The sequence below is a fragment of the Telmatherina bonti genome, assembly GCF_933228915.1.
Source record: "Telmatherina bonti genome assembly, chromosome: 22".
Lineage (NCBI taxonomy): Eukaryota > Metazoa > Chordata > Actinopteri > Atheriniformes > Telmatherinidae > Telmatherina > Telmatherina bonti.
In genome coordinates this window covers 22,855,823-22,877,906 of record NC_136631.1, presented here as the reverse complement: position 1 = coordinate 22,877,906, position 22,084 = coordinate 22,855,823, and the positions used below count along the sequence as shown (strand labels likewise).

At 36.8% G+C, this 22,084-nt stretch overlaps 2 protein-coding genes across 3 annotated transcripts; one reads left to right on the top strand and one right to left on the bottom strand.

Moving 5' to 3' along the window:
• Positions 1–1,668: 1,668 nt before the first annotated feature.
• Positions 1,669–11,085, top strand: elavl1a (ELAV like RNA binding protein 1a). 2 transcript variants are annotated; one of them, XM_079262030.1, is made up of 7 exons: positions 1,669–1,748; positions 4,358–4,417; positions 5,335–5,527; positions 6,371–6,474; positions 7,018–7,171; positions 7,349–7,574; positions 8,267–11,085. In XM_079262030.1, the coding sequence occupies exons 2-7, from the start codon at positions 4,382–4,384 to the stop codon at positions 8,589–8,591; spliced, it is 1,038 nt and encodes a 345-aa protein (XP_079118156.1). In that variant the 5' UTR covers positions 1,669–1,748; positions 4,358–4,381; the 3' UTR covers positions 8,592–11,085. The 2 variants fall into 2 exon arrangements, with proteins under 2 accessions (XP_079118156.1, XP_079118155.1); XM_079262029.1 differs by having other exon boundaries at positions 7,018–7,180.
• A 3,071-nt stretch (positions 11,086–14,156) lies between these two features.
• slc1a8b (solute carrier family 1 member 8b) lies at positions 14,157–21,922 on the bottom strand (the record flags this gene model as incomplete). The annotated part of the gene is made up of 11 exons (XM_079261635.1): positions 14,157–14,303; positions 14,541–14,700; positions 14,792–14,926; positions 15,029–15,223; positions 15,326–15,559; positions 16,503–16,602; positions 16,877–17,090; positions 17,173–17,215; positions 20,185–20,400; positions 20,808–20,887; positions 21,758–21,922. 11 exons carry the CDS (start codon positions 21,920–21,922, stop codon positions 14,157–14,159), a joined length of 1,689 nt encoding a protein of 562 aa, XP_079117761.1.
• Between the last annotated feature and the right edge of the window lie 162 nt (positions 21,923–22,084).

Sequence of the window (22,084 nt, the reverse complement as noted above, 5' to 3'; positions counted from 1 at the left end):
GGGACCAAAAGGAAATGTGTCAGAGCTGGGGAGAATGGCATGATGTCAGTTTGAGTTGAAAGCACTAGGAAGCTTCCTGTATATCTCTGTCAAGCAGTTTTTTGGTCTTTAAAGTTGTATATTGTTTAGTCTCTGTTCCTCTGTCTCTCTTTCTTTTTTTTTTATAATTACATATTATTGTGCTTGTCTAAAACTAACGTTCTTCAAGAACAAATTGTAAAACTGAAACCAAATCTGATTAATTTGTAGTGTCATTGATCTATCTTGTCTGATGATTTTTTTAGTTTTTCAACCTACTTTTAATAGCAGTAGTGTGAAGTTGTGTTTTTCCTTTTTGTTGTTGTTGTTTAACAATATCAATATCACTGATGTTGCATTACTGCTGATGAATTTTAGCCCTCTTTACAATATTAATTCAGTTACCTGCACTGTTATAACCTACATAACAAAATGGGAGAAGCACTAAAAATGTAAGGGTAATCATTTATTAACGTATATCACACATTAATATTTAACAATCATGGCTACATCATGGGGTGTGGAGGTCAGGTATATGAGCTGTGTTTGGTACCTATAAGTGAAGGTAAATGTACAAGTACTGTGATTTGCAAATACAAACACATACTTGAACTAACATTAACCAAAACAGTAGAGAGAGAAATGAAGACTTAAGTAACCACAGGACTTTGTGAGACAGGTGTTCCACACGGATGAACCAATGCTGGAACACACATAGGTTAATACCATTATCATTGGATGTCCTCTGCCCTACCGGGAGGAGATTGGCACCTCACACTGGCTCAGACAGGTCAAGACTATCCTGTCTGACCCCTCTTACCAAGCCCTCCACCTCTTTGACCTGATCCCCTACTGGTAGGAGATAAAGGGCAATTAAAGTCCACACAGACACAAACAGCTTCCTCGGCCATCAGAACCATCAACACTCAAAAACTATTCATTAAAAGCCAAACCTTTCAATATTATATGCAATGTTGACTATACAAGTGTAATAATACCACTGAAGGCAATAGTCTGTTTAACTATGAATGTGACATGCTCAGTTGCAAGGTTGAAAGTAAGTGTACCAATTTAGTATAGTTGTAAAAATGGACTGCACTGACTGCCATCTCTGTTATCTATTATTTTTATATTTTGCATGTTGTTATTTTATTTACAGTTAAATTAACACATTCTGGAGATGTGCCTTAGTTTTGTTGTACCATGGCAATAAAGCTTTCTCATTCTTATTCTAAACAAACACAATCAGACCCACAGCATTCGATACAGTGGACATTTGTAAATGTGCAACTCCCTTACTGTCCTATGACTGTATTTTGATCATGCTTACACTTTTTTATTCATTTCAACATTTTTTATTCTCTTTTCTTTTTCATAATATATTGGCAAATCCAACAACAATAACAGAAAATAAACATTTCATGACAATGGACACTACAAGGTGTCCAATTTCTGTGACCAAAAACCAAGAACAAACAACAAACAAACGACAAACGAAAATCTGCATTTTATTATCTGACCCTAAAGTAGCAGACAGCACAACAGCGGCAGCTTGCATCTTTCTGCAGAGGCGTGTCTGGTTTATGGTGGGTGTGATCGGCTTCATTACGTACGGTTCGTCCTTCCTCCGGTTCTTTTCTACGTAAGGCCGACTTGGAGGGAAGTCAGAGCGGTGAAGAAGGAAAAGAAATAGTCGAGGAGGGCAAAACCGCACCTATCCCAAAAAGCTGGTAAGATTTGTATGCGAGACGTTTTTATTTAAGCCCATCTGAGATATCCTCAGGGGTTGTAGGTTTTGGATGTATATAAAATGTAAATGACTGCCATGCCGCTGTCTGGGCCCAGGAAACCGCAGGCTAATGGTAGCTGACGGTAGCCTCTGTGGCCTGTGAACAGGCTGTGGAGGTTTGGACGCGGCGACAGACAAGCGGTAACTAGACGCTCTCAAAAATAGAGACTCGGTGCTTTACGCTAGCTAACCAGTTAGCTACTACTGCGTAATATGTTTTCTTAATATCCTATTAGTTTTTTCCATTTCCACAAAGTCACAGAATCGTGTTCTTTCTTGCTTTTGTTGCACCTAATCGGAGAATAAATTTGTCCAAATGAAGATTGGAGAATGAGCGTGCAACCAGCTAGCATGCTATTGCTAGCAGTTCATAGGCTGTTCAGGCCTCAGCACGTTTCCGAGGTGGAGGGAGGACGTGCTTTTAACCAGAAATCAGAACAATGAAATTGTAATTCAAGAAGTAGAAAGCAATCATTTGTTACTTTATCTCTAAATAATTTTGAAGATCACGCTTACTGTTTTGTATTATTTTAACGCCTAAGAATTATCAATGTTTACGTTCACGTTTAATCCCTTTTTCTTAAATAGCTCTACTCAAATATTCCTTTCATACGAGACTTAACAGGGTTAGTTTTTCTATAGTTTATTAGTTTATAAAGGCAGAAGTCTCCATCACGACCTGCTGGGACTTTGTTCGTCTCCAGAATTTCTTTATTCATTTTTTAACGGGGTGGTGTTTGACATCCTTGTTTACCATGGATACACGTGGTTATAGTTGCAATGTTTTTCTGAGGACCCTGCACCAAGCATGAATGTATCCTGTATTTTTGTCGTAATTGACGTTGGTCCAGTGTATTTGTGCACATAACCTCTAAACACTAAACTCCTTTTTTTTTTTTAATTGAAGTGGCTGCTTTGAAAATTGGGATTTTGACTATTTTAGATGTTACATGGTATCTTCAGTTTCCTCCTTAATGCAGATCATTTACAACTCGAAAATTACTCTGCAGTAGTATGCTTAAAATGTAAGCATCAATGTTGTTCAAGAATAGAGGTTGATTATGTGGCCACATCTACTACTACTGTCTACTACCTTTTTAAAAGACGTGATCTAGTTGAACTTGTAAAAGGTATGTTTGCTTGATTTTAAGTTTTATGGGTTGTAACAAACAAACTTTTATGCAAAAAACAAGTCAGTTCTTACCTGCAGTTGTTTGACAGATGTTAACTTAAACTTTGACAGTATCATCCCTTTTCACTGCAATGTCTTTCTCATGCAGATTGTATATTTGTAGCAATTCTGTCTTTTTAGGGTTGCACCATTAATCTGATTTTGATCGTGATCACGATTTTGGTGGCCACAATTAAATAAATCTGATTGTCAATAATATTTACATTCAAAACATGAGCTCTGCTGCATGCATCTCTGATCAATCAGGTTCTCAACCAGTAGTCAACCACCAGGGGGTGAATGTGTGGTTAAGGCTTCATTAGGTTGCCTAAATACCAAGCGCGCACTGCACAACTTTTACCAGCAGCCAGTTAAGTATCGTTGGATTGGGTGGGCATGGTCAACATGGAAAAGCATGAAGCGGTGAAATGCCACTTCAGCATTTTTCCTGTTGCAGGTAAAATGGATTGTTTTGATTAAACGGCTGATTGAGGTGGTGGAAGAAAAAAAAAAACTGAACATGTTTTACAACATGTGGCATTAACATACACAAACCCTGCTGCGTGCACGACCTGCCCTGCTGTGGACGACGTTGCTTGTTATATATGAAATAAGCAGCTTCATTACACAAAAAGCAGACATTGTCGCCTGCATTGATCCCTCTGACTGATGAGAGCAAGTCATGTCGAGAATGGAAAATACAGCTGCATCAAAACACTGAATAAGAAATGAGATCCCCTTGTGTAATTATTTTTCCAATGGGGTGTTGCCTGCGCTATATGACAAATGGAAATGGAAGAGGAAATATAGTGGATATATATATATATATATATATATATATATATATATATATATATATATATATATATATATATATATATATATATGCATGCATGCACACACGTGTGTGTGTGTAGAGCCAAGTAAGTTGTTTCCAAGTGGTGCATTAAAAATCCATGTTTTTCCAGACACAATGAATGATTGTGATTAATAATCATGATAACAATATTGATCAAAATAATTGTGATTATTATTTTGGTAATAATCGTGCAGCCCTAGCTTGTGTAAAGTTTAGGTTGACTAAGAACCATTGTAAAACATGAATATTTTATATTAATTTATTAAGTCACCTGAACCTTGCAAAGTAGATATGTCGACTTATTCACGCTACACTTAACAATACAAATGTATTCCCTAACGTTGGACTTTATACCCACATGATGTACTCCTCTTTGTAGTAAAGGGTTTTTGGCACAAAACTCTTAGAAATTTAAAGATGGATGTCTAATGTCCCGTTCTTCAGACTTACAAGTTGGCTTGTATAGTCACAGTCATTTTGTCTGATTTTTTTAAAAAAAAATTTTTTTATCTATACTCAGCTTCAGGAGCAGTGAAGTGTCTTCATGGCAGTTCGTCGAGGACACAATAAGTACTTGAAAGTGAGTATTAAGTCCCAGCTGTAGCTGCAAACAGAACAGTAGTATGTGACCTATCTATAAATGGAATATAAAACTTTTAGTGTTGGGAATTTTGTCAAAGATTAAATGCTGACAGTGATCACAGTAGTTTATTTCTTGAGAAGTGTGGCTGCAGGAAAGGGAACATTTCCCGTCATGTTGTAAGGCACACAAAACCTTGTCCTCGTTAGCTAAAACAAATAATTTGTAATGAGACTATGAGATGTCAGTAAGATAATTGTAATACACACACCACAGTTCCTTAGTTGTTTATTGTTTACTGGTTTGATAAAGAACTTTTATATTGGCAGATTGTACATTTCACTCCCCAGAATAAACAAATGTAATCCTCCTCAATCCTGATTATACAGACTGACTATACAAACCCCAAAATAGTCTTTGCGTTGGAACTAAGCTGTCTTTTGTTTCCTATATCAGTGTTGTTGTCATAGTTTTACTCAGTGCTGACATGACCACGAATAAACTCCAGTTGTGTGAAAAGTGTTTTTAAAAAAAAAAAAAAAGAGAGAGAGAGAAAAGACTTTTTGTATATGCTCTCTGTCATCAGTGGACAAACGGCTTGCTGTGCCTTCAAGCTAAACCCTTTATGACATGATGCCTTCCAGTTAGTCTTTTTTTATTGGTCTAGTGGATTGCTTTTATTTTATTTTTTTTAGTTTTACATGTCAACTATAAGTAAAATCTTTAATTGTATCTTTATTTTATCCTGCAAACCTTATAATTCAAGTTTATAAATACAATCCATTGTTTTCCATATTTAGGAGCGAGAGAAAGCAGTTAGAGTAGTTCCAAATCCACAACTTTTAAGTGATTTTATTAATTCCTTTCACCCTTCTGGCTGTCTACTTTTTTACCTTTATGTTTTTTTGGCCCACCAGGCCGACCTGCAGGAGGTGTTTGAGATGTCTAACGGTTATGAAGATCACATGGGAGGGGATGAGGGGAAGGATGCCAAAACCAACCTGATAGTGAACTACCTGCCTCAAAGCATGACGCAGGATGAGCTGCGAAGCCTCTTCAGCAGCATCGGAGAGGTGGAGTCTGCCAAGCTGATTCGAGACAAAGTTGCAGGTACGCTGAACCGAGAAGCATTAAAACCTCCAATAGACCAAGTGAATGATTAAACCATAGATTTTATTTGAAGGATGGATGTAGAAACAGAAATATGGAGACCAGAAGAGCGCCCTGTGCAATGCCACAAAAGAGGACTGGGTCTAAAAGACTTCCATGCAGCTTTCCTCATGAGCCATCATAGCGTTATGTTCATTGAGTCCATGTGGTGAGCATTTTGGTGTTATTGAAAATGTTTCCAAATTATTTTGACTTTAGCCTACAGCTAATAAAAAAAATAACTAGTTGGCTCCCTTCATCTCTATGCTCTTGCTCAAATGTGTTTGTTAAAAAAATAAAAATAAATAAAATAAAATGTGGAATTCAGGATTTCAAAACATCTCAAAGAGTGGACCTCACTGTTATGGACATTTAAACTTTTAATTTACAGTCTATGGCTCAAACACAAAATTGAAAATGAAAGGCTCTCCTTTTCCAAACTCAACGGTTTGGTCTCATGACGTATACGATCGTTGGACTTCTAACTCATTGTCAGGTGACTTGGTCTCTATTGACAGGTTATTGGTTTATGGCCTGTTTTCTTTGTCTTCTGACATCAGTGTTTCTGCTGAGTAATTTTTCTTTTTAAAATTATCCTTATAGTCTTTGACTTCCTTAAATTTGTTTGGTTAACTTAAAGCAGTTCAATTCTCTTAAATTGTAGACAATTTGTTTGCTCAGTCTACCATGCAATGTTAAGATTTGTTTTTGTTTTTAATATTTGTTCGCAGATTTTTTTTTTATTATTTTAACTCTACAACGTTTTTTTGTTTTATTGTTTTCCTTTTTTTTTTTTTTCTCTAGGCCACAGTTTAGGGTACGGATTTGTTAACTATCTTAACCCTAGTGATGCAGAAAGAGCTATCAGTACTCTGAATGGACTAAGGCTACAGTCCAAAACTATCAAGGTAACGTGCAACAAGGTGTTCTACAATTCTCAAAGCAAAGATGTCATGTCATATTACTCTCCTGTGGCTCCTGTGCTGTCTGCTAACTAGCTAGTACATGTCAGCATCACGAAGAGACACTGCTTTTACTGCTCATTTGCTGCCCTGACATGTCTTAAGTTATTTTATTTGAATAACTAAGTGTATTTATTGTATTAAAAACACTTTTCTTATTAATTGTTGTTTTGCTGCATTAATATTTGGTCCAAGTCAAAATGTGGGTGATCATGGGGGTATAAAACAATTGGGTAGCGGTAATGTAGTCAAATTTATTTTTCCTTCTACAATAAAATATTTGTTTTTGAACAGATAATGCTCTCAGGTGAATGAAATTCTAATTAAACACCTGAGATATTTGTCCAGGTTTCTACTCCAAATACTACAAATATACAAATAATACAAATATATATACATTTTTTTTTTTTTTTAACTTGGTAAATTTGTTTTAAATTTTTTGTTCATCATAAAAATTTTAATAAACAGATCATTTCTCCCCATTGCCAGGTTTCATATGCGCGACCCAGCTCGGATACCATAAAGGATGCCAACCTGTACATCAGTGGCCTGCCCAAATCCATGACACAGAAGGATGTTGAAGACATGTTTTCACGTTTTGGACGGATCATTAATTCTCGGGTACTTGTTGATCAGTCCACAGGTACGACAGGTGAATGACTTCCTTGCTTTTTAAAATTTCTTTTCAGTAACCGGTGTTGTCTCTGGCACAACACGGAGAAACGAATTGGCCAACCGAGCGTAGCTGCTTTCACCCCGAAACGCAGTTATTGCTACACGCATCAGAATAGGCAGTCAACATGTCTTTTCTCGTCCCCAGGTTCATCCCGCGGGGTGGCTTTCATCCGGTTTGACAAGAGAGCAGAGGCCGAGGAAGCTGTCAAAAGCCTGAATGGCCAAAAACCACCAGGAGTCTCTGAGCCCATCACGGTGAAATTTGCTGCCAACCCAAACCAGGTGAAGAATACTCAGCTCATCTCTCAGCTCTACCACAACCAGTCCAGGCGCTTTGGAGGACCCCTACACCACCAGGCACAGCGGTTTAGGTGAGACAAGTTGATATTTAAACACAACTTATGATGATAGCAAAAATTACTGGCGTTATTTAAAGCTGGGGTAGGTAATCTTGCTCAGAGATGCACATATTTTTTTAATCTGGGTGAAGTGGTTCCTCGTCCTGATAGCAGTGTATACATTTTGTAATCGTGAGCAATAAGAAAAGGAAAGAAAAAAATAAATAAATATATATATATATATATATATGTATATGTATATGTATATGTATATATATTAGTTAGACCCCTCAGTTTAGTGTAAATCTGTAAAAAATTGACCAATCCAAACGTTGGGACTGAAACGGAGTTGTTCATTTAGTGTAAAAAAAAAAAACAAAAAAAACAGCCTGGGATCACTCAAGGAGCAGAACCAGAGAGGGATGAGCTAAGACAAGGTGCCACTTTCAAATCTCGCTAGCTCCCAAACATTGTATACCCCAGATTTAAGACTGTTTTGAATTTGTTCAGAAAACATTTTTTTCTTTACACGGTATATTTTAATGTTCATATATAAGTTGCTCATTTACTAGTTTTGTATGGGAGCAAATGGAAATGTTTCCTTTTCTTAAGCGATTGGGTTTACAGTTGGCTCACATTTAGTGGTTCATAGAGAGCAATTAGTGCATTAATAAGGTTTTTTGTCTTTTACTTGAAGCAAATCCACTAAATTGAATCACTTCCAGGTTTTCTCCCATGGGTGTTGATCACATGGGTAGCATGGGAGGCGTGAGTGTTCCTGGGAACTCCACCTCTGGCTGGTGCATCTTCATCTACAATCTTGGCCAGGATGCAGACGAGAGCATCCTATGGCAGATGTTTGGCCCTTTCGGCGCTGTCACTAATGTCAAGGTGATTCGAGACTTCAACACCAACAAGTGCAAGGGTTTCGGCTTCGTTACCATGACAAACTACGAAGAGGCAGCCATGGCCATCGCCAGTCTGAATGGGTACCGGCTCGGAGATAAGATACTGCAAGTGTCCTTTAAGACCAGCAAGGGCCACAAGTAGATCAACTCGGACAATCTGGTGTGGAGGAGTGCAAGTGTCAGGCTTTTTCCTCAGAAAACTGAAGTTTGCAAAGTCTGGCAAGTCAGTTTTGGTTTTACCATCTTCAGAGTTAAATTAGAAGTTTAATCTTCTGCACCTTTTGTACCATCTAAAGACTATGTAGTTCTTTCATTTGTTTGTGTTATTTTTTTTCTCCACCCTTCCCATGATGATACTCTTGCTTCAGGCTTGAGCAAACTTAGTTTTAATTCTTTTTGGATGTGGGTGATGTTACCCCTGAAATAACATTTTTGAAAATGATCTATAAAGCTAAAATACTTTCTGTATGTGTTGCATGCGTAACTCTTAAGAAAACATGAAGATGACAATGATTCGCAGCTGGGCACTGGCAATGCAAAGAATTGAGGGGGAAAAAGTATAACAAACTGTCCTTCAAGTGTGAAGATTTTAGTGGATAATGTCGTGCAAAGTCGTGAAAACCAGTTTGGTCTTTTTTTTTTTTTTTTTCCTGCTCAGAGCTAGTTGTCATTTCACTTTGGAGAAACAGCGCTTTGTCTGGTATAAAGTCACTTGTAGAAAATAGATGCCTTAAATTATCACCCAGTAGACCCACCTATTCCAAAACTACCTGGGATTTTAAAGTACAAGAGCAAAACACTTGAAATCTTCTTGTGGTATCGCTGAATATCGGTCTGATATGAATCTGGAAGTTTTACTCATCTTCTGACCAACAATTTAAAATGAGCTTTGGAGGGAAATGTCTTTGTTTTGATGTCCCAATGTGAAACATGTCTTTTTAGAGTCAGTTGTATTATACAAGTTTTGTTAAAAATTAGTAGTGGAAAGAAAAAGAGTAAACTGAAATGGACCAAAGTTGAGGAGAGATTTCATCCTATAAACCAGGAAGTTTTTCTGATCTGACTTATAGAGCTTAAAATGACACCATCTAGGATTTCTTATCTGTGGTACAGACGCTACAATCAATGCTTTCTGAGAGCAACATTACTGGGTTTTTTGTTTTTTTTTTTGTTTTTTTTTGCTTTTCATTTTGCTTTTTTTTTTTTTTTCTTTTGTAGAGTGACATTTGTTTCAGTATAAGTTTCAAACTTGTTTAATTGAATGTTTATCAAGTTTGGAGAGAAAGTAATGGCCTTTGTTGTGGTTTTTTCAGTTTAGGTTTTGCTTAATTTTCTTTTGTTTTTGGTTGTTTCATTCTGAAAATAATCCATTAAATTTTATTTCATTTTTCTGAAAGTTTTGTTTGGTTTTTTTTTCTTTTCTCTTTTTTTTTTTTTTATCATTTGTAGAATTTGATTTGAAGTTTTGTTCTATTATTTTCCAGAGTAGAAAATGTCTAGTGACAAGAAGAGACCCCAGATGTAAAAACAGGCCGCCACAGAAAGTATCTCCATCAAAGCGGAGACTGAATAAAACCCTTTGAAAGCGTAAAAGATGGACCAAGGCAGTTTAAAATGATAGGATTCAGATTATTTGAATTCTATGGAGACACTAAAGACAAGGGGAGTGATCAGCCTTTTCTACATACATTTGAGGGGCGGCCAGATAAGTTTTTGGCTGCTCAATGACAGTGGTAGTAAACAGTACTACTAGTGTAGTGCTAGTACTCTTCACTTGCACATCTCTAAAAATCTGCTTTTAATGCCTTTTCTGTAAAAGGTCATGTGTATTGAGCGCATAATTGGTTCCTGAGTGTATTTAACTTTAGTAGAGCTACATTTATTATATACAAGCAACATTTCAGGTTTTAGTGACTGTATCTGACCCCCCTCCCCTGAGGCGTTACTTTCAATGGTTCAGGGCAGAACATTGTTCCAAGCTATTTAAAGAAAAACTCTGTCTATCTTATTACTAATTTATTACACTTTTTTTCCAAGTTAGCTAAAATTTAGTTGACTACTAGAGGTACTGTGACTCATTAATTTGCAGGTAATGAACAAGCAAACAGCTCCTCAATTTTTGAGGTAGTTTTAGTTTTATCCAGCAGTAGTTCACCCCATTCATCACTGACTGCTCATTTAAACTTTGTGGCCTGTTTTTATAGGAGTGATTAGATTACAAGCTTCAGATTTTGGTCTTAAAAGTGCATTTGGACATAAAATATACATGTTATTTGTCACAGTCCTTAACTTTGTGCAATATTTCACAAAAGCAAGTACCAGAAATTGGTAAAGTCTTGGTCTGTCGTCTTTATTTTTTTTTTGTTGTTTACCTTTACAGTTTTTCTACTTACATGTTACTGCTTGGTTTTGTTGGCGGTTATGTTTAAAGTGTATGAACGATTCATGCAAGTTTGTTTTAGGGGGCAGTCTAGGTAAACTGCAGTCTGCCTTAATTTATACATGGAAATGGTGTAATTTACCAGATGTGGCATTTATTTATTTGACAGTGTATACCATCATACTTGATACATATTGAAGTGTTTTTGAATTTTTTTTTTTTTTTTTGGTTTTGAACACATTTAACACTAAGTTCAACTCCTTTAAATGTCTTCTAACTGAATCCTTTCAATAAAATATGGTGGATTTTCAAAGTTGATTTAAAAAAAAAAAAACAAACTAAAAAAGGTTTGTTGGTTTTGAACACATTTAATACTAAGTTCAACTCCTTTAAATGTCTTCTAACTGAATCCTTTCAATAAAATATGGTGGATTTTCAAAGTTGATTTAAAAAAAAAAACAAACTAAAAGGTTTGTTGGTTTTGAACACATTTAACACTAAGTTCAACTCCTTTAAATGTCTTCTAACTGAATCCTTTCAATAAAATATGGTGGATTTTCAAAGTTGATTTAAAAAAAGAAAAACAAACTAAACTAAAAGGTTTGTAGAACCTTATTGTGGATTTAAAAAAAACAACCCATTTCATTAAAATAATCATTTAACCTTCCTCCTGTGGATTGCGGGTTAACTTGGCTATGTTGAATGTTGTATTTTACTCATTAGCTACTCAATTTGACTTGAAAGGTCATTGTAAGGGTCCTGATGTTACAACATAACGCCAACAGGGGGCGACATCTTCACACAATATATAGCTAGGCTTATGTTTTAGAAATTCCACATTATCTGTTGGTACAAAGAGAGCAAAAATATTTGCTTTGGTGGTTTTTTTATGGAACATAAACAGGTTTTATCTTAAAATTCAAGCGGAAAGAAGGTATGGACAGTTGAAAGAGGATCTCCTTTTTTTTCCCCCCACTTTCCCGTTTGTAAACATGAAGACATCTGTCGTAATCACGGGCCTTGATTGATTTTCTTTTGAGTTTTCAGTTAGTTTAATACAGATGAAGCATTGAAATGGTTTTAATTTTTTTGGATTCACCTCTGAAATTCGGGCTTGAGAGTAAATCCCACCTGACTGACTTGGTGTTACTGCTAAATTTTCTTCTTGATCTGATACAGCTTATCAATCTTCAAGCATCCAGAGGAGCCCTGGTAGGATGTTAGACCAGTTCTTGTCACAAAATTGATGGAGTTGAGACAAGTTTGTACATTTTGTGACATGGTAGTCACTTTCACGGTGTCTTCCAATATGAACAATTTTCAGAATCTGAAACCTTGATATGCTCAGGCCTCACTAAGTTGATAGTTTTTAGGTCCTGTGGGAAAAGCTACCTTCACAGACTATTGAGCAGAGATATGGAAACTTGTAAGAAGCATTAAATTGACCAGGTTCAGATAACTGTTGCATGATGCCACCCTGACAGTTGTTTTAGTATTCATGGTTAAATACCCCACATTTATTCCACCCAGCTTTACTTTGGACCGTTGTTTCCAAACGCCTGAAATCTTCGTGAACCTTCCTCCAGAAAGCATTGTTTTCTTGCTGAGCTGTAAATCTAAGTTGTTCAGTAGGAATTTGATCATGAAACACTGACCTTTTTCTTGGTTTTAGCTTTACCTTCCAATGAGTTCAGCTTACTGTTAACATTAAACTAATGCACCTCTTGTTCACAGATAAACCCAAGAAAAATTCCTAACCTCGTAATTCCTCAGTCCTCTTTCTCAGACTTGCTCTGAGATGCTGTTACCATTACATCCTTTCTCAACCTAGTGCACTTACATTGGCAGAGAAACCTGCTAGCTTTGGGCTCTGACCAGTTGTGTTGCATTAAAAGCAACACAACTGATTTTGCACCAGCTAACAAAGGCTAAATTGGCATCTGTGTTGCATCCTGTCTCTCTTCTTAGCTCCTTCCAGCCATTAACTCCTGCTCTGTCACTTTCGTTCCTTCTTCCTTTATAATATCCTAATGCATGATGAATCAGCTGTTACCTGCTCAAAACAGTTGCCAGTATGATGTGGTACCATAAAGCAAAATGCAGCTGTGATGTGACATTTTGAAACAGAATTGTGAGATGCAGTTTCTGACTCCTAAGATGCTCCAGTTTAATGTTGGCTCAGAGAATGTGCATAATGAATGTTAGCATGCCCTGAGACCAAGTTCAAAGCTTTAAGCTCAGAAAGTAGATATTTTAGCAGCACTATATATTAACTTGGTATTCATGCTAGGGCTTCCAGTAAAGGACTGAAGACAGAGAAAGTGCAAGGGTTCATTTTTGACACATGAACATTAGTTCTTTTCTCTTTGCCGGTAAGTTTAGAGGTACAAATGTGAGATTCAGCAAACTAGCTCATGTTAAATGACTTTTAACTCCTAAACCAAAGACTGGACAATTAACTAGTAGGTTTTCTATGTGGATGGTTATAATAATAGTAGGTTTTCTATGTGGATGGTTATAATATATGAATATTTCCTGCTCAGAAGTGAAGCTTCTCCACACTACTTAGTGTATCAATAGAACAGCCAATGTACTTGTCTACAGGTTTATGGCTGAATGAATATATTTGCTTAATTATAAAAACTGAAATTCTTCACACAAGTCATGACAGCAGCATGTTTCTTTCATTTTTTTTTATTAAAAAACAAATGTCAAAGCACAAGTATAAAAACAGAAAACAATCATGTGTGTCAGGAAGGTTATGATGATGTATTTCTTATTACTTTAATAAGGATTTAATGTAAATAGGTAAGCATCTCTTGAACAAACTATCTGTCGCTTATGACTTTCAAGTCTTTACATTTCTCAGCATCACTGTCAAAACTGAGGTCGTGTTAAGGCAATTTAAAACCTTGAGGTCAAACCTGCAGACCACATCTGGACAGGCCTACTGTGAATGTCTAGCTGTCTCCATCAACACTTATTTCTTCAGATACACATTACAATTCATTATCATGCACACAAACATTTTAAGATTCAGGTTACCCATAAAGCGCATTTTCTTTACATCTCCTCCTCCAGTCCAAACTGAACAGAGGCATAGCGCATCAAGTAAAGTAGGTTTCTGTTTTCGGCATGGCACAAACAAAACACATTTAAGCCACTCAGCCCCAACCCTTCAATATGCTTGATGTTTGGTCTCCTTTTTTTCCTTTAAAAATCCAGAAACCAAACATAACTTGAACTCTTAGAGCCTCGAGCCGTGCCTTTGGCTTTGGGAGCTAAATCTTTGTCATATTTTCCTTTCTGTCCATCCAGTGAAGTGTGTCAGACTTGGCAGAGGTTGAAGCAGGGCACAGGTCTCTCCAGCACACTGTCTCCATCCACCTCGAACACATAATCACAGCGGTGTGCAATCAGAGGAGCGTCAGATAGTGCTACACTCTGATTACCACAGGAGATTACTGTGTCCCTCTGTAGAGGTCAAGACAAGAACAGTACAGTTTGTTGGCAATGTTTTTTTTCTTTTGGAGGAAATAGGTTGTGTTGAACTTGCATATAAACACATCTCAACATTAGATAATAGATATGATTGTGGTTCTTTTCAGATTATTGTGTTGATTTACTTTATTTTCAAACTATTTTAATTCTTAAGAGTTCCTATTTAAATAAAAGAAGCATCAATGCCTAGACCAGTACACCATTTCTTACCCGTCCTGTATTGGTGGGCGTGGCAATGGGAGTGAGAATAGTCGTAGCAGCAGCAGCACGAGCAGCGGCAGCTCTGTCGAAATCTTTCTTGCATATATGAGCCATAATGCCGGCAGCTAAGGCGTCTCCAAGAACATTGATCATTGTGCGGAACCGATCACTGAGAATGAGAAAGAGGAAAATATTCACTCACTGCCACAACCACCCCTGTTAGTTTCTTATTATCAAGACCATCTTTAAGTGAGACTCACAGAACCCAGTCGATGGCCACAATCAGGGAGATGTCAGCAGGTGGTAACCCCACAGAGGTCAGGACAATCACCATGGTAACCAGACCTGCCTGAGGAATCCCAGCTGCTCCGATGCTGGCTGCTGTTGCTGTGATACTGATGAGATAATCAAAATGTAGAAAGTTAATCTTCGATGGGTCCAAGACACGCGGAACAAGTAATCAGAAGAAAACAGCCTGCGTGGGGTTTTTTTCTCACCTAACAGTGACTAGTTGGCCAAAATCCAAGTCATACTCGTTGACCTGAGCAATAAAGATAGCCGCCACTGCCTCATACAAAGCTGTCCCATCCATGTTAATGGTGGCTCCCACTGGCAGGACAAAGCGAGCTATCTGCCGGTCCACCCCACAGTTCTCCAGGAGACACTTCATGGTGATTGGCAGAGTGGCTGAACTGCAGAGAAAATAGGCCAAAATTTATGGATTGGAGATGTTTTTCCCAATCTGACACAAGAAAATAAATAAAAGGAAAAAAAGTTGATATGTCTCCACTCACCTAGAAGAAGTGGCCAGTGCTATGACAAGAGCCTGCAGCAGCCCTCTGATAAAGACAAAGGGGTTTTTGCGGGTAAGTACGAAGTAGAAGAGAGGCAGCAGGATGAGGCCATGCACAAAGAGACCACACAGGACAGTGATGAAGTACATTCCAAGCTTCTCTCCTAGGTGGGCTGGGTCGTGCATATCAAGGATCTTCCCTGCAACCAGGAACACAATGCCGAAAGGAAAATACCTGTAAAAAGAAAAAGAAGTATGATCTTAATTTGTTTTTATTTTATTGTCCTCATGCATCTTTGATCACATTTTTGTATAGAAGCTTTAAGGCTACCATGAAAACATGTCTAACAACTATTTATAGTGTATATCATGCAGAACAATACTTACCCTGCAATGTATAAGAACCACATTTAATCTGAACTGCTGTTTTTTCCCCCATATTCAAGTAAACTAAATCTAAAGCAAGTAACTCACAAACGAGCAAGAGCTGGATCTGTGTGTCTGTATTTGTGATCACTCAAAAAGAAAAAAAAGACTTAATTCAAAATATATGAAAACTTACCGAAACACTTTTACATGAATTTATTTCCACAGGACTCGCTGTTGGCTATTAGGATGCATGCAGGTTTAAGACTCTCCCACACTGACATACTGCATTTTGTGCTGAAGAATTTAATCTGTTGTCTTACACTACGGAGATTAACTGATAAAGACAAAAACTAAGCAGAACCCATTCGTCAAGCTTTAGCGACTGACATCACTAATGCTATTCTGCCTGAATGGGATCAGGTCCCTGTTACCAGGCTCCAGAGGAGTAGCTGCAATTATAAGAGGTTAACGCTCCAGGTTTTGGAATTAAATGTTCACAATCAGACATGTGTGTAACGTGCAGGTGGACACAGGGTTCTCTAGTCTGGTCGCATGCTCTCCAGCTGCGTTTGATTTTTTAGCTGTAATCTTGTTTGTAACGGTTTGCCCTTGCCCCGTAAATGCACTTGACTCAGCAGCTCCTGTTAATGGCTATGAGGACACGTCTGACGTCACCAGGGAATCTTCCCTGAGTTGCGTAGTGAGATTTATTTTTAGATATAATCCAACCCTGCAATGTTAACAGTGTATTTTTTGTTGGATGTATGCACTTGAGACAATAGGTTTGTGTATTTTGGGTGCAAACTTACCACATGGCAGCATTAATGATCTTCATTACACACTCGTTGATGCACTGGCAGACATTGACCAGTGGCAATCCACGCTCTCCCATCTTCCCCAGCAGCAGACCTTAAAACAGAAAAGAACAAAGATGTTTGTAGTGAATAGATGTTATACTGCAATCTTTACCAAAGATAAGGGGTTTACTTGTGAGAAATAAGTTATTAGTTGATGAATAAAGATATGAATCCACTAATAATCTGAATAATGCATAAAAAGTTTTTATTTTTAAACCAGTTCCTAGTTCCATTCTGCACAATAAAGCAGTAATGATAACAGCTTGCAAAACCTTAATAATGTTTTAGAAAACCACATGTTCATCATTCTTTGTAGATTTTCTTACCCATTGTGGCTGAGAAGATGACAATTCCCAGTACATTCATGCCCTTGCTTGAACTGGGGACAATTTTATATTTGATGTCTGGTGCAGGAGTGATTTCCAGGAACACTGGGTGGCCCAGCTTTGGATTATGATAGTCGGGCATGACATACACATAGTTGGCTTGAGACGCTTTCTCATTGGTAGTCTGCACAATGGGCACCAAATCTGTCCGATACTGGAATAAAACGAACCATGTTCATACATTGATATTAAGAACAAAACTTGTTAACTTTTGTTGTCACCGTTTGTCCACTCACCTGCTGAAAAGTAGCCTCAATGAGATTTGATGGGATCATGTTCCTGGAGACGACAACAGATGACAAAATTAGTTGTGGTAACACACAGCCCAGTTTATTGCAGAGAGATGTAGATTGGCAACAAAATGTCTGTTAGTTTTAAAACTCTCTAAAACAAAAGCATCTAATAATAAGTAAATTAAAAAAGTTTTAGAAATGCTGCTATTTTATAATGTGGTGTGACTGATTGTTAAAAATTCATTGATAGATTATTACTACGCATAACTAGTCAGGAAGGAGCAACAATGGGACACAAAGTGCCACAATGCCCTTCAACGTTCTCCTGCTGGTATTCACTCTTATTCCGAGAGTTGCACAAATGCCGTAACTCCATCCATCTGAATGGCAACGCTACGCTCTTCCTCACAGAGGAAGACCATCACAGAGTAATGACAGAAACAGGATATAGAGCACACAGAATGACCTGCTGTGGGTCCAGACCTCAGCCCAGCTGAACAGTTGTGTTGTCAACTTGGAGAAATAATTGAGCAAACACAACCTTCCTTATATTTTGTGCTAAACTTATCACTCATTTGAGTCTTAATTTGAGTCAGACATTAAATGAATGTCTATGGTTACATGTGGGTCTGCAATATATGATGTGTTTCAGTCGCTAAAATGTAATTAAACAAATTATCACATTAAATTGTTAAAGCAAAAACGATTATATTTTATTGGTGATCATCTTTGTTTACAATAAAACACAGCTTAGGTGTCAATAACCAGCTGAAATCTGGAATGTATTATTATCCATAAGCAGTGGATTTTACTCCCATGCGATTCTCTCCTATGCACCTGTCATGCAGGCGTATTCTGCTGAAGTTTCACTGTCGGTGAGTGACCTTCACTTTGTCATTGCAAATTTGTACTGTGAAGCTCAGGGGTGTCTAAAGTTGGTCCTCGAAGGTTTTTTTTATGTATTTCTGCTCCAACACACCTGTCTTTTCAATGAATGGATCCACCAGCCTATGAAGTTCTCCACAATGACTGATTAATTTGAGTCAAGTGTGTTGGAGCAGGGATGCATGGAAACATATAGGATTGCGGCCCTCGAGGACCAGAGCTGGACACCCTGGTAAACCGTCATTTATCAGCTTTACTGCAATGCAAGTATGCTCTTAATATATATATATATATATATATATATATATATATATATATATATATATATATATATATATATATATATATATGTATATATATATATATATATATATATATATATATATATATATATATATATATATATATATATATATATATATATTAAGAGCATACTTGCATTGGTTATATATATATATGTATATATATATATATATATATATATATATATATATATATATATATATATATATATATATATATATATATATATATATATATATATATATATATATATATATATATATATATATATATATATATATACATATATATATATATATATATACATATATATATATAACCAATGCAAGTATGCTCTTAATATATATATATATATATATATATATATACATATATAAAGCCAATGCAAGTATGCTCTTAAGACGCCTGTATAATTTCATTTTTGTGTCATCACTGGTCAAGTATTTCTTGCCCTAAAAATGAGCAACAATAAAGAAGTAGTTACACTTTCACTTAGTACAGGATAGCAGGAGGATTTTCTCTGTTTGACCTTATCAAGAGGTGGAAGAACACAGCATCTTGTGCTGGAACTGCATTTATTTTTACATCCGACATCAGTGACACAAGCTCTGACATAGTTAGACATGTAACAGGACTCTCCAATGTAATTAGGTTTAAGTAGATGGTATTAGTGGAATTCTGACTTGAATGGCCCTGTGGTAAGCCTGAGCAGACAGCAGACTGTCAGTCTTACAATGTGAAGAGCAGTGCAAGGATCTTCTAAGAAAGCAAAGGATTAACAGAGCACAAATAATTGTCTTCCTATTCTTAACTAAGTTACTGCGTGGGAGTGATGCTGCAACAATCTTTCAAACAGTTTGTCCCTCACCTTCTTAAAACAAAGGTGAAATGGCTCCATTGTCAGCAGATTGTACAAAACATCAAGTCAGATTTACCTTTTCTTCCCTTTGACGTATTCATATGAGCTACTATCTAATATTGTCTTCTTCATTTCAGTTATTTTTGCTGATAGGCATTATTAAAATCTCAAATAAAATAATATTTTATTTCAGCTTTCCTTTTATGATTTTTGACCTCCAATTTTTAAGTTATGAAAGCGTTAATGCCAGCTCTACAGGTCAAACTAAATCTCAGAGATTTTGTGATTAATTAGCCTCTTGCACTTGAGAAGCACAGGGCAGTGCAAAGGGTCTGAGCTGTACTTATTTAGTGGGTATGCTCAGGTGTCAAAGGGAAGTTACATGGCAAATCCTCAGCCAGGAAAACAACGCTAACATGATGGAGTGGCCGATATGGAATATCTGGAATTCAATACCAGGGCTTTTCCACTGCTATAAAAGGAAAGTGATGGGATTGTTTCTATTTCTGGCAGAAATCTGAACAATGGAAAGAGGATTTCCCAAAGTACATTATGAGCATCATCTCTAATGTGAATCCCTACACAGAGTCTTTAAAAGTGAAGAAGAAATCCGTTTATAAGGACAGATTAGACTGATGTTTCATTTAATGAAATCATCTATGTTATAATTTCATGAAATGCTATTTAGAGGAGAATATGAACAATAAAATGAAAGTATTTTACTGATGGACTTCCCTCTAAGGCTAACATAATGTTGATGTTTGTGTTTATTTTTAATGTTTCCTCATGAAATTTTTTGCAGAAATTTGTAAAATTATTATTTTTACTTTTAAAGTAAAAGTGACCCCCACCACTTTTTCATCATGAAAGGAAAATTTACTTAAAATCCTGAATTCTGCTCGGCATGCCTGCACAGTTGGATGACATCTTGAATGAATGAAGCGCTCTGTTTCTGTGCAAATGTTTACCTGATTAGGTCCAACAGTGCATCAGCAGAGGTCATAACAGGCCCAGTACTTCCATGGTGTCCATCTTTCTCTGATCCCGTCCCCGGGTGAATGATGAGGACCAACAAGATGCCGACAATGACAGCAATGAAGGTCGTCCACAGATAGTAGGTGACAGTTAGGACTCCCAGCCGCCCACTTGCCTTTGTATCCATGGAGGCCAGGCCAGACATAAGACTGAATGGTAAATATAGGAGATGTGAGATCATAAAAAAACAGAAATAACAGAAAGACTGTATTTGTTCAGAGTGGCTTTAAAATATTGGCTTGAGTTTTTATTTGGGTCTTTATGGACACAGATTAATAAGAAATATTAGAATTACTTTATAATGTGTATTCTGTTTTTGTTCTGTGACAGTGTTAAAGTTTTCTTTTCATAAGCTGGAATTTTAGCTTTTGTTTATATCTCATATGAAAATTAGATTAATGCTTTTATCAAACTAAATAGACACAAAGAAAGATAAGAGAAGTGCATGCTCCAAAGGTCCCAGATTAGGTTCAAAGATGAAATAGCACATATTTTACAATGTTCGTCTAGATACTACAAACATTTTACAAATATTGATCCAAAACTTGATTTTTACCTGGAAGTGATGAGAGGCAGAATCAACATCTTCAGCATCCTCATCAGTAGTTCTCCAGGGAATGAGAAATAGATCTTGGCCTGTAAGAAAGACAAAAAGCTCTGTTACATTTCTTTAGTTTTGACACCGAGTTTATTGCAGCTACTGCCTTCTAGGAGCCCCTCACACTAAAGAATGCTTTATAAATAATCAATTTAATCACTTTATACAATGTGCACGATTCAAGGACCAGTTTCCAGTTCCTGTTTTTTTTTCTTTGTGTATTAGCTCACATATAATTCTATCTTATCGTAACTTTAGCTCATGTTTGTTGCTTATAGCAGGTCAGGATATTGTATTGCTCTGCACTGTGACTGTACTGGGAATCATACACTATGTTTGTCAATTAATCAAGTCTTTGCCAAAAAGTATTAAGCTACTTAGCGGCGCTCACCTCAGAGTGGCCTACTGGAAGAAGAAAGTAGGATTTAAATAGACTTTCAGATACTTTAAACACTGTTGTAAATAGAAAAAAACTAGGAAAATCCACATGAAAGCACAAATAAAACATTTACTGTGACAATGCTTTGTGTGATGATTTATGGGAAACAAGCTGAACGACACTGAAAGAGACATACAGTTTTCACACTGTTTTAGATTAACACAGTGCAAATCACTTTAAAAAAAAAAAAAAAATCAATCTTGCTTATTCTGACTTCTGAACTAACCCTGTTTTTCTGTCTGCTTCATTCTCTTTCTCACATTACTGATTGTAATTTATTCTCAAGTGCACGAGACCATAAGATGACAGTAAATGTTGCTTCTCTTCCTGAATATATTATGTTTCCACATAATTTCCCACAATATCTTGTTGTTTTGGGTATTTTTTTATAACAAAAATTTCTAAAAATAATTTCTATTCAGCCCTTTTCTCTTTTTGTTTGAATTTTTGTCCAGCCTTCCAGACATACCTGAGTGGAGAGGTTGAATGTACGCAATGTGAATCCAAGCACACAGCCAGTGACAACAGCAAAGACGGAGAGTGTCAGCAGTCCATTCCTCTTGCAGTAATCCTTAATGTACTCCTTGACTTTTACAGACATCACGCAGTTACAAAACTTCTTCATCATATCCATCCTTATTCAGGCTTGGTCTATATCCTTGCCGACCCTCCCAACCCCACAGACTGAGCGCAGTTGTCCAAATTCCCTCGTGGATGCTGCAGATTTGTATGTATCCAGCAAGAATCGGAGGTGGAGGACAGGCTGTAAACCTGATCAAATGTGGGTCCTGTTAAA